Raw genomic sequence first — 13015 nt, forward strand, 5'->3', positions numbered from 1 at the left:
TAAGTGGGGGTACTAATGGGAGATAAGACTACTTAGTAAGTTTTGCTATGTAGATTCCTCTGGGCTGATAAGGGTCTAGGGTTGTCTCCAGTGATTAACTTCTGTCCGTCCTGGTAGAGAGGGGAGGTGGAGACCTCTTCTTGTATCTACTTCTTCTTAACTGCTTTCAGCTCAAAATAATCCTTATGCCAAAGGGGCATATTTGGGGGTGGTATATACTGCTACCCTTCAGGTTCATCACCTAGAGCCCCATCCTGTCAGGGGGATGCAATTCATGTAGGGATGAGGCTGCTTGGTATTGACTCAGGAAGGTGTGTGCGGTGGGGGTTGGGAGATGGGGACCCAGGAGATGAAAGGAAAAAGGAAGTAGTGCTGTCAGCTGGAGTTGAAACAGACGCCCGAGAGGCTCTTATGCCTACAGTTATTTGGAAACTAAGTCATCTTCTTCCCCCTCCCATCACCAAAGGACCAGTATTGGTTGGCCAGCAACAAGGTGAACTTCTCTTCTTCTAACTTCTGCCCTCTACTTCTTAGGTATATGCTGCCCTCTGGTATTCTGCTCCTGTTTAAGGCTACTCGTGGTGCTTATTTTAAACTGATTTCACCTCAATATGGAAGTTGAGTGTAGGAACAAGACTCATACCATGGGATGTTCTTGGGGGCAGTCTCAGGACAGATAATAGAGATAATGATTAATATTTATTGTGCACTTAGTATGTGGTAGGCTCTGTGCTATGGGCCTTACATGCATAATTTTATTAAATTCTTCCAATGATCTACAAAGTAGGTTTGATTATTCTTTCCATTTTACAGATGTGAAGACTGAGTTTCAGAGAGTTACTTAACTTGCTTAAGGTCACACAGCCAGTAAGTGGTAATCAACAGTTAGAAGACAGGCCTGCTGAGTTCTTGCTTCCAGTCACTTTACTGCAATAGGCCCCCAGAAGCAGGGCTGGAGTTCAGAAATTCTTTCTAGTAGAGCACCTGTGTCCGGGCTCCTGACCTTCTGATCTGTCCTGAGCCTTACAGATTCTATTCCTCAGGTTTCTCCCCTTATCTTTTCCCTTCCACTTCCATTTCTTAATCCTCACTCCAGGCCTTCATCAATAGTCCAGGGTGACTTCTCTTCCTGAGACGTTGCTTTGAGCTCAGCACCCCCTACTCCTAAACCACCAGGGCTCCCCAATATCTAGAAAATAAAATTAAAACTTTTATTAGAGGTAACTGTCCCCATGATTCAATTATCTCCACCTGGTCCTTCCCATGACACATGGGGATAGTAGGAGCCACAAGTCAAGATGAGGTTTGGGTGGGGACACAGCCAAGCCCCTTCAAATGGTTAAATATAATTCTGCATATGCAGCATCCTAAGAAGCTCTATAGCCTAGTGGCTAAGACTACAATACAGCCTGTGGACCTAAGCTGCCTGGGTTCAAACTCTGGCTCTGCCCCTCACTAACTGTGTGGCCTTGGATGAGTTATTGAATCCTCAATGGTTCCGTTTCTCTAATTGTAAAATACAGAGGCTAGGTTTATTGTGGCGAATAGTTGAGTTAATACATGTAAGGTACCTGGCACGGAGAAGTTTATAAAAAATGTAACCTATTATCTTATAAAACATCCTTCTTCCTCGCTTCGAGATGTCACTTGCTATCTTGTACCTAAATTGAGCCCTCTCGGTGGAGGCAGTGAGGGTTCTTATGTGTTCTTCTCCATCCCTGCCTGTGTTCATGTTGCTGAATTCACCATGGATCACAGTAAGAGGAAAACTTTTTCCAGTAGCCTATAGTTGCAAAAGATAAGCTTTCCGAACTGTAATCACCTGGAGCAAACGGAGAAGAAAGGAGATAAACGAGGGGTGTTGAGTGCAGAGTGGAGGAAGGCTCCCTTTCTCCTCCCATCACCAACTCCTCCTTCTCTTTAGGCCAGGCTTTTATTTTTTTTTGAGACGGAGTCTCGCTCTGTCGCCCAGGCTGGAGTGCAGTGGCCGGATCTCAGCTCACTGCAAGCTCCGCCTCCCGGGTCCACGCCATTCTCCTGCCTCAGCCTCCCGAGTAGCTGGGACTACAGGCGCCGCCATCTCGCCCGGCTAATTTTTTGTATTTTTTAAGTGGAGACGGGGTTTCACTGTGTTAGCCAGGATGGTCTCGACCTCCTGACCTTGTGATCCGCCCGCCTCGGCCTCCCAAAGTGCTGGGATTACAGGCTTGAGCCACCACGCCCGTAGGCCAGGCTTTTAATCAGCCTCCCCGTGTGCAGTCAGAGCGGGCACAGCCAGCTCCTGTCTCAGCCTCCCGTAGGAAGACCTCCCGGCCTCACCTGAGCTTCCCGCAGCCCTGTGTACCTTCGCTCCCACCCAGGGTCCTGCGGCCCCTCCTCCCAGCATCCAACACTGGGAGCCCACCTGGACCTGGGCTGGCTTCCCTGCCCCGCAGCTTCCTTCGCAGCCTCAGTCCCCGGTCTCCAGGAATGGCCACACCTCCTGGGGCCCCGCAAGGGTTAAGGCAGCAGAGAGGAGAGGTTTGGGTTGACGTCGCTCTGGCTGAAGGTGGTTCCCCTCAGATGAAGATGGGAGAGCCTGGCGAGCTGAAACCCGAGCTCCCGCTCAGCTGGGGCTCGGGGAGGTCCCTGTAAAAGCTGCCTGCCCCCGGCGTCCCTGGGTCGCTCCTCTCCCTCCCCAGCAGACGCTCGGGCACCAGCCGCGGCAAGGATGGAGCTGGGTTGCTGGACGCAGTTGGGGCTCACTTTTCTTCAGCTCCTTCTCATCTCGTCCTTGCCAAGAGGTACTGTGAGTAGCGTCCGGGACACCCTAGGAGGGAGCATTTTCCTCCTGGGGTCTGCCTGGGAGCAGGACTGGGAGTCTCAGGAGGTGTGGGGTGTGTGTGTGTGTGTTTGAGGTGGGGGGGTTGGAAGGGGGTGCTTTTCCAGTGATAATCTTGGGGACTTGGCTGGTGGTGCTGGAGCTCCTGTGGCCCTCCCTGAGACTGTGACATGGTTTTGTCATCCCAAATCGTGGGCCTGAACTGTCTCAGGAAAGCGGACCAGCTCCTATTTTATTTGCTCTTTTTAGCATTTTGAAAGCACCAAATTGCCTTAGGGAATCAATTCTGAGTTGCCCGCTCTGACTTGCAAAAGCTAAGTTTCCCTTGGAAAGGGCTCCCTCAGAGGTGAGCAGGAAAGAAAGAAGAGAGGGAAAGAAAAAGAAAAAGAAAGAAAAGGAAAGAGAGAGAGAAGGAAGGAAGGAAGGAGAGAGAGAGAAAGAGAGAGAGAAGAAAAGAAAGAAAGAAAAAAGAAAAGAAAGGAAAGGAAAGGAAAAAGAGCAACAGGGCTTGCTTGGTGTTCTGGTGAATGTTGCTTCACGAAATCCTACAGCCATACCCCTTCAGAGCATATCCAAGCACAGGAGATTGACTCACTCAGCATATGTAGAAACACTCCCTTTCTGATGAGAGTGAGAAAGAAGAAAAAAGCCAAGGTTAAAAGTGCAGATTGTTTCTGGGGACGCACAGGGTTTGTTTTGAAGGAGCTCTGGCTTCTTTGGTTTTCATATGTCATTTTCTAAGCCACAATCCCCAGGTCAAATGGGCTTCTGGGGACAAATGAGGCTGGTACATGACATGGAGATCCAGCTAAGGGCAGAAGCGAGGGAATGGCAGGCTTGTCTTATAACAGCCCGCTTGCTGGCAGGCAGGGAAATGGGAACGTCATAGGAACATCTGTCCTTCTATAGCCCAGGAGTGAGGTGAGACCTCATGAGGTAAGGGCAGGCTGAGATGTACAGATATGACCAAATGGGGCAGCTCTGAATAGGGGCAGGCTATGTGTGAGCCTTCGCTGCTTCCCTTCTGTGCTGGTTATCTGTCACCTGAACTCTACCTGAGCACTGGGTGCTCTGCCGCAGCAAGTAGCTGGCAAATGCCTGAGAATGAAACAGGCCAGGTGAGGTGGGGAGGATGCTAAATGCAATAGCCTGTATAGAAGGGAAACTCAGCCATGGGCACATCCCTTCATGATCAGCAAAAAACTGAGATACACAAACCCCCCTGCCCTTCATTTTGGTCAAACTTTCCATCTACCTAGAGCCTGCCTGCCCAGGTAGGATGTTCCTTAATGATTTACAATAGAGATGGTGAGTGTTTCATTTGAATTTTGCCTCCATGGTGTCTGGAGCAGCCCAAAGACAATAATAAAGGAAGAAGGAGCCCTTCATAAGGGCTGGCAATCCTTACACCAAGGGTAAGTGGGTGACTTTGCATTAAGGCACATCCCTACTTCATCTTCGCCTTTGGGCATGGTGTCGGTGGACCAGCTCCAGAGGACCTGGTTCTTCTCAGAGTGCCAGGGCTCAGTGGATTCGATTCCTCAGGGTTGCATCAGTGTTCCCCTGCTTCCTTTTTTATTACATGGCAGGTGAGGCTCTTCAAAGTCATAAAAGTTTTAAAAAAATAAAAATAAAAACACCTGAGCTGCCTCTTTTTCCTAGCCCAGAATCTGAAAAATCCATTTATTTCTGACCCAAGAACCTCTTTTACCTTTGGCTGTGAAAAAGCTTCAGGGAGGATGCACAGTTTGTTGGTGGCTAAACTGCTGCCTGAACCAGAGCGCAGCTTCATGTATTTAGCGAGGATATTTTAGTTGTTGAATGTTTTACTCACATTTCGAGGGAAGACAGAGGAATCGCGTGGAGAAGGAAAATATTTCTTCAAACAGTGAAGGGAGTCCACTCCCTGCTGGGATGCTGAATCTGGCCCCAGTCGAGAAAAACTTGGAAGCATATTTCCTCTAATTAACTTTTCTAAAAAGAGTATTTGCTGAATTATAAACATCCACGGGGATGGTACGGGAGAGCGTTATTGCTCACCGGCATGTGATACATGTTGGGAGGATGAGAATCCAAACATGAGGCCAAGTGATAACCCAACATAAACAGAAGAGGGGGAGAAGCCCAACTCCACTGACTTCACCAAATTGCAGTAGCTCTGCCAGTGTGATTCTGCCGAAGAGGAAAACCTCATTTAAAATATGGGACTCTTGGGAATGAAAACTTAATCTGGAGAACTTCATAAGTGTTGCTTCCAACAGACACTAACTTGTGGGGAATGAACATAAATGCAACCAGGGAAGATAATTTGAAGTGCAGATATTCAGTGGGCAGGAAAAACCAGCTAAGAAAGGAAATGTGGAAAGAAAGCAACGGAGGCGTGTCAAGAAAAATTAGATGTTAGATTACACTGGGATGTGTTGGCAAATTCCCAGGAGAAAGCTAGGAAAATTGGGCCTTCTTGGCAGGGGTGGATTTTTATGGGGATCATGAAGAGGGTGTTCCTCTAATATATACTCTGAGAGCTCCTGGCATCCCCAACAGGAAAATAATTTAATGATGGGATCATGGAGTTTAGGAGCTGAGAATGACTTTAGAGATGATTTTAGTATGAGTCCCTCAATTCAGAGGACGAAGAGATTAAACATCAAGCAAACACTTAGTGAACATTTATTAATGTGTCCAGTCTTTGAGCCAAAGGCTTTATGTGCATTAATTCTCAGACCACCCTGAAATGGCATTGCTATTATTATCCCTGTTTTACAGATGAGGTTCAGAGAGGTTCTGTGATACACAGAGGTTTAAGGATACACAGGCATGGTTCCCCCAAAAATTGAACATAGAATTACCATTTGATCTAGCAATTCAATTTCTGGGTATATACACAAAAGAATTGAAAGCAGGGACTTGATTAGATATTTTTACATCAACGTTCATAGCAGCATTATTCCCAATAGCCAAAAGATGGAAACAACCCAAATGTCCATTGGTAAACAGGATGCAGTTTACACCTACAATGGAATATTATTCAGCCTTAAAAATAAAGGATCTTCTGATACATGCTATAACACAGATGAACTTTAAGACCTTATGCTAAGTGAAAGAAGCCAGACACAAAAAGACAAATGTTCTGTGATTCCACTTACTTGAGGTACTTAGAATAGTCAAATTCATGTAGACAGAAAGTGGGATGGTAATTGCCGGGGGCCAGGAGAAGGTGGGATGGGAGTTATTATTTGATGGGTACAGAGTTTCAATGTGGAATAGTGAAAAGTTCTGGAGATAGATGGTGGTGATGGTTGCACAATAGTATGAATGTATTTATGCCACTGAACCATGCACTTAAAAACGATTTGAGGCCGGGTGTGGTGGCTCACGCTTGTAGTCCCAGCTACTTGGGAGGCTGAGGCAGGAGAATGGCGTGAACTCGGGAGGTGGAGCTTGCAGTGAGCCGAGATTGCACCACTGCTCTCCAGCCTGGGCAACAGAGTGAGACTCTGTCTCAAACAAACAAACAAAAAACCCAACTAACCAACCAAACAAAAAAACTATTTGAAAGGTAATTTTTTGTTATGTGTATTTTTCCACAATAAATAAATAAACAACTACACTAGCAGATTAGTGGAGCCCAGGGTGAGCTCAGGCTGTCTAGTTTCTGAACCCAAGTTCTCCTGTTACCTGGAGGACTTACATTCACACATCCAGCATATGGACTGATTATGCTGACGGACATCTACCTTTGTTAAGGTTTCGGGATGCACATGAAGCAGGGAAGAGAGAGCCCTTGCTAGCTCCTGTTTTAGTGGCATTGTTGCTGCGTCTTGGCTGGCTGTGGCAAAGAGGGAGACTATGCTCATAGACCACAAACTGGCAGCCTTTGGAGCCAAAAGACCTGCAGAAGGTATTTAGTAGGACATAAGTGCTTCAGAGTATTTTGAACCTGAATGTCTTGAGTTAGGCTGGATCCTCTCTAGGGTCTGACATCCCACCTCTCAACCCATATGTCTGATACCTGCTAATCCCTACTAGCATTTGAAGTTCTGACCTCCCATTTCTGAGAGGGATGGGACAGGAAGAGGGAATGAGAGGGAGAAGGTGGAAGGCTGGATGGTGAACGGAGGGAAACAAGGGAGTTAAGCTGCTGAGGACTAATTGGCCACAGGATTTTTCAGAGCATCTAGTACATCAGACTTTATCAGTGTCTAACATATTTTAATCTGTATATTTCATGGAACATAATCTTACCTGTCTCTGTGACCTCTAACTCATTGGTAAAATGTTTTACTTTCATAAATGCCCTTGAGCATGAGCTTTCAGTGGAAACTGAAGACAGGCCTGGGTGTTATATCTGGGTCAATTACCTGTGAACAAAGTACCTTAGACATGGGAGCCCAGAAGCAGAGGTGACCTAGAGTGTGTAAGTCCCTCAGGAATATGCAGAAGTCTTGGGGAGGGCTTTAGAATGCTACTGGCATGGACCATGGGTTTGACTTATTATTATCCGCATCTGGGTTATACTGGCTAGACAGAAATAGCCAAGATAATGGTGTCTGGGACCTAATGACAGGTCTTAAGTCTGAAAATTATTTCCATCTGCCCCACTGGGGTGGCCAATCCTGATGCAAAAGAAAACTTCTCTAACTGCCTCCCCTGAGATCAGCTCTAGAAGCTGCAGTTGATTTGGGGTGTAAGCAAATTGAGAAAAGTGTCATTTCCATGATAAATGAGGGAAGGTTGTGCCCTATTCCCCCCTCATGGGGGAGGAGCTGTCATCCTCACTTTGTGGATATTTGAAAGTAACAAGAGCCCAGCCTCCCTCCCCTCTTATTTTAAAGATGAGGGAAATGCAATGTTTACATTTTCCAGTTCCTGAATTCCAGGGCAGAGAACCCAGAGGCCAGCTGGAAAACTGAAAGCTACCAGATCAGTGGCAGAAACTCTATTAGATTCCAAGCCTGGTCTATGTTTAAGGAATTCTGTGTGTCAGTCATCTCAACACCTGGGCGAGAGCTTTAGATTAAAATGAAGAGAAAGAAGTAAAAAATTCAGGACACATCAGATCTCACCTATAAACAGAACCACTCAAGGAAGGCAGAGAATTGGAGTTGGCTGGAGATACTCCTCTCTGAATCAGTGTGTCTGCTACCCCCTACTCAACTCTACCCTCTTTCTTGGTTGTAATTGTCTGTGAGACAGACTCAGAGCCCATGTGGGTTGAGAGTGGAGTAAGTAGGGGTTGCACATCAGGGCATCTTTACCTTTGATGATAGAATCATCGATGGGGGAAACACCTTTGAAGAGGCTTCCATCCTAGCATACCTAAGGAAATGAATCCCAAGTTTGGTTATCCAAATAATTTATTGAGTTTGTGGTGAACACTAGGCACTCCCTTATATGCTTTTTATATATTTACTTAATCCTCACCACAAACCTAGGAGGTAAATACTATTGTTGTTTGCCCCACTTCACATACAAAGGAGCTTAGGCAAAGGGTTTCAGTACCTGCCCGGGTCATATAACTGGATATCCGTGTTTTTGTATCCAGTCTGACTCTATAAGGCATGCCCTGAAATACGTCACAACACCACCACAGTAAGCAGTAGGTCCAACGGTGGCAGATCTACTGGCTGTATTTTGGCCAAATGATAAAAAAATCATGGTGTTAGTAAAGGAGTCTGATTATCCCTGGAACATCCCATGTGCCCAGATTGGCCTGCGTCAAGTCATGTGCTCACCTCTGTGGAGGTGGAGTGGATGCAGGAAAAAACAGAGGCATCAGCAGCCCCAGTAGCACCACATGGAACCCAAGAGGAGCCGTTCCCTAGAGGAAACAGGGGTGCCAGGCAGACCGAAAGTCCAACCAGTTTCTGGGATAGTTGTCCATGGTGTCATGTACCTTGCCCTCAGTAGATATGAGAGGTGAGAATTTCTTTGTCCCATGGTAAATTTTTATCATCCAAATCACATGTCTGTTTGCAGAGGAACAGAATTGCGAAAGAGACCATTTATTTCCAGCGTGGCCCTGACATTGTGTACGTCTGCTCCTTTATGGATGTGTTCTGTGTAAACTCTTAAGCCATTGGATGGGAGGAGCAGACCTGGAATGGATAAGGGGGAGCACTTTTCTCCCTTCTTTTTTGGCAAAACATAGTTGATGAATATTGCAGGGGATGGAGACTCAATCCCTTTTACTCTAATCCTAAGATGGGTTTTAACCAATTCATCTCAACTTTGAATGAGGATCTACTATCTACCAGATACCAATGTCCTGGATCTTATATCAGCTATTTAAGGAAGTGGCCCCCTTGGCTGAGCAGCTATGAAGACTACTATTTCTGTCACTCTTCTGTCTCTAGTGTTGGATAAATGCCTTTATTTCTGCAGTCTGGGCATCTTTATCATCGTCTTCTCTGAAGTTCTGGCTGTCTCAGAGGGTTGAATTAGTGGTTTGGCAGCAAGTATCCCTGTAAGTAGAAGTCTGGTCAGTTGACTTGATGATTGGAAAACCAGGCTGTTGCTGCCAGAACAGAGTGAGGAACACATTTAGCTAACTTTAGCTCGGGGGAGACACAGCAATTGTCCTCACGCACTGAATTTATGGTGGGTTGAAAAAATTTCCAGCTGGTTTAATGAAAAACCACTGGATGGAGAGGGGATGTTGGGTTGGTTTGCTTGAAATCAAATGAATTGTTTGATGATTCCAAGAAACTAAAGCATCAATGTTTTTCAAATCCAGTTGCACTTCTATTTACTTTATTTTTTTTATTTTTTATTTTTTTTTGAGACGGAGTCTCGCTGTGTCGCCCAGGCTGGAGTGCAGTGGCCGGATCTCAGCTCACTGCAAGCTCCGCCTCCCGGGTTTACGCCATTCTCCTGCCTCAGCCTCCCAAGTAGCTGGGACTACAGCCGCCCGCCACCTCGCCCGGCTAGTTTTTTGTATTTTTTAGTAGAGACGGGGTTTCACTGTGTTAGCCAGGATGGTCTCGATCTCCTGACCTCGTGATCCACCCGTCTCGGCCTCCCAAAGTGCTGGGATTACAGGCTTGAGCCACCGTGCCCGGCCCTATTTACTTTATAATTCCACTGGATGGTATAAGGGAACAAGACAAAATGAGGCTCTGTGGTCAAACAACTTGAGGTGATCAGTTAATTCTCTGATCACCTCAAGTTGTTTGACCACAGAGCCTCTTTTTGTCTTTTTTCCTTACACTATACAGCAGAATTAGTGCTCCATGGAATACAGTTTGGAAAACTCTGATCTTTCATCCGTAAGGCATAAGACATGGAATAATATCTCACCATTAAAGAGGAAAGAGTAAGAAGGGAATTTGAAAGTCTAAGAAACATGGGCTTCCCTTTAGACTTTTGCATCCACCATAGGATCCCGCCTTAGAAGTTAACGAGAATGATGGAGAACACCTGAAATGTCCTAGGACAAGGTGCCTGGGCTTAGCTTCTACCTGGTATCATCTACACCTATAATTTCCAACCTACCTTTGCTTACTTGGGTACAAGCAGAAGGGAGGACATGGCTGGTGGTAAAAAAAACCTTGTTACAGCACTTTTTGTTCTGGCTTTTTGCCTCCCAGGGGGTTAACTGCCTGCTTCTCAATGGTGTTCAGCCTCCCTTTTGGGCAAGCCTGATTCTCTGGCCAATCCACTGGTAGAATACAATGGGTAAGTATCTCAAGCCCTCATGGAAATGAGATACAAATTGTAGTCAACAAAAATATTCACTAATGGATCCAGTGGATTCCTCTTTCTGTATAGTAGAGACTCTGAAAAGTCATAGCAAGAGAAGATTCTAATGTCAGTCTTTGTCACAAATAGCCTTTGCGCTGGGAATCACACATGCTCCCATGTCCATATTCATGTATTTATTCAGTAATCCTTATCAAGCCCCTATCAGGTGCCAGTCATGGTTATTGGTGTTGGGGATATCAAGATGAATAGGACAAAGTCCTTGTTCTGAAGGCAATCTACTGAGAGAACTTATGGTTCAACTTGGCATTTCCCAAAGTGGGTTTCAGGAAATGCTAATCCTGGGAGATATTCAGCAAAAGTAAACAGAATCCAGGATGTTATGATGAAATAAGTCTGGGGGATTTGGAGATTATAGACTCCGCAGAGTCCTGCAGTAAAGAAAGCTATAATTCATTTTTACAATGAAACATTTCACAAAGTTGTTTGGCCACAGAGCCTCTTTTTGTCTTTTTACCTTATACCATCCAGTGGAGTTAGTACTTCATGAAATACAGTTTGGAAAACTCTGATCTCTTGCCCATAAGGCATAAAACATGGAAGAATATCTCACCATTACAGAAGAAAGGGTAAGAAGGGACTTTGAAAGTCTAAGAATCATGGGCCTCTCTTCAGACTTTTGCTGAGGTATGGGTAGGAAGTCTGATGTCCTCATCACTTAACATTTGCTGAGATGTTGAAAGGGCTATGGAGATAATGGCACATCCATGTTCCTATAAGAAAGGTTCTCGCCAGCACTAATCGATTTGGGCTGTGGAGAAAACTCATTTCCTGTATTCCAGGTGCTTGTAGCAATGTGAGCGGTCTGAGATCACTTGGCAAACTGAGGTGTGAATCTCATTTATTAGCACGCCTGATGATGTGGCAGTCTGGGGGAGTGAGAAGAGCTGTGACTTGACTTCCCAGCTAGATGTATCATGTCAGATACAATTATCATCAGTCTACAGAGAATATTTGAGCATCCTTCTAATCCCCGGGACATTGAATCTAGGGTCTAATCACTCCCCTCCCCTGCCTCTTTTTTTCCCTCCCCTCCTCCAGAGGCTTCTTCAATCCCTTGCGATTATTTGTTTGAGCTGCCCCCTGCATTGTCACTGTTTCTACCTGATTGATATTTTATTAGATCATCATTGACTACCAAACATTTGACTACAATGTAAAGTAAGAATTGTGGTCCAATTTGTGGTCAAAATTACTCCTGTATTTGCCAGTTCTGATAGAGCCCAGGCACTGTGACCCTGATTTGCACAACCTGAAAGTGGTCTGTCTGTTTACCCTGGGGCTGTATCCCATAGAGACAGCATAAGGGTTTGAGCTGTTCGTTGACCCCTTCTTTGTTGTTTGTGGGACCGACTTTATTCCTGCCTTTGCTAAATATTGTTCTTGTTGTCACACAACACAGTTTTTCCCTTGGCCCTAGCATTGTGTGCCTTCTTTCTCTGCCCGGACTTGTTTCAGACAGGATGACTGCAGTGACAATGGATGAGGAATGAAACCAGCTGCTCCTTTAAAGGGCATCTTGCCTAGGTGGATTTTGGGAAGCTATGATCTTCTCAGCCCCCACTGAATATATACCGAATTCATCTTTGATACAGATTTCTTGAAATGGATATACGTTTACATGTGCATGCACACAGAATAATAAAAGTAGGCATAAGAGGTGCATATTTCTGTGTGTGTATGTATGTATGTGCACATGCATGGGGTATAAAGCATTGTGGTTTGAAACACTGATCAGGGTTTGAATCCTGGCTCTGTCATTTATGGCTAGTTTTATTCAGCAAGTTACTTCCCCTCACTGATGTGGCCCTATCACCTTCCAATCTGCAGACTGAGGATAATTGTGTCTATATCATAGGTTGACTGCAGGTATTAAATGAGATAATCCATTTAGCATACTTAGCATAGTGCCTGGCAAAATGGAAAGACTTGAGAAATTAAAGTTGTCACATACTCTTCCCCTTCCTTCTCATACTGTTCCCACTAACACAAGTTTCACAAGGAACTGAGAAGGAATGATACTGGGTGTTTTCATCTATAGTTTGATGAAATTTATATGATCCTCTTGAGACTCCTCTTTTCAGGCCAAACTCCCATTCTACTCATCTGTGACTCTGTCAGAAAGAGAAAGAAAAAAAGAATCCCAAAAGACTTGTCATACATCTATCTGTTGACACTTGCTCTCTCTCCTTGGTTTTAATATGTATCCACCTTCCAGCCTTAGGAGAAATGCCTTTCACATGCCATGGCTTCATTTCTCTGTGTTTGAAATAGGGCTGGTGGCAGGTTCTTGTAGGCACGTGAGGGATAATATCTTATAGAACAGGTGGTTCTGGGCTAATGATGTTCCACTCCAAACACTGAGGCCCCCTTAAAAGTCTGCAGATGAGACGTTGCTCATGACCATCCACCTGTTATAATTCAAGTTTAGAG

At 45.3% G+C, this 13015-nt stretch overlaps 1 protein-coding gene across 2 annotated transcripts in view; it reads left to right on the forward strand.

Annotated features, from left to right (window-relative positions):
• The first annotated feature begins 2266 nt into the window (after positions 1–2266).
• Positions 2267–13015, forward strand: part of PAMR1 (peptidase domain containing associated with muscle regeneration 1) — a 104207-nt gene continuing 93458 nt past the window's right edge. Inside the window, exon 1 of one of the 2 annotated variants that reach the window (XM_010358395.2) lies at positions 2267–2783. In XM_010358395.2, coding sequence (XP_010356697.1) covers positions 2711–2783 — 73 coding nt within the window. In that variant the 5' untranslated portion in view covers positions 2267–2710. The remainder of the gene's footprint in view (positions 2784–13015) is intronic. The other variant, XM_010358394.2, reaches the window with a different exon arrangement.

Source organism: Rhinopithecus roxellana, chromosome 15, assembly GCF_007565055.1.
Source record: "Rhinopithecus roxellana isolate Shanxi Qingling chromosome 15, ASM756505v1, whole genome shotgun sequence".
NCBI lineage: Eukaryota > Metazoa > Chordata > Mammalia > Primates > Cercopithecidae > Rhinopithecus > Rhinopithecus roxellana.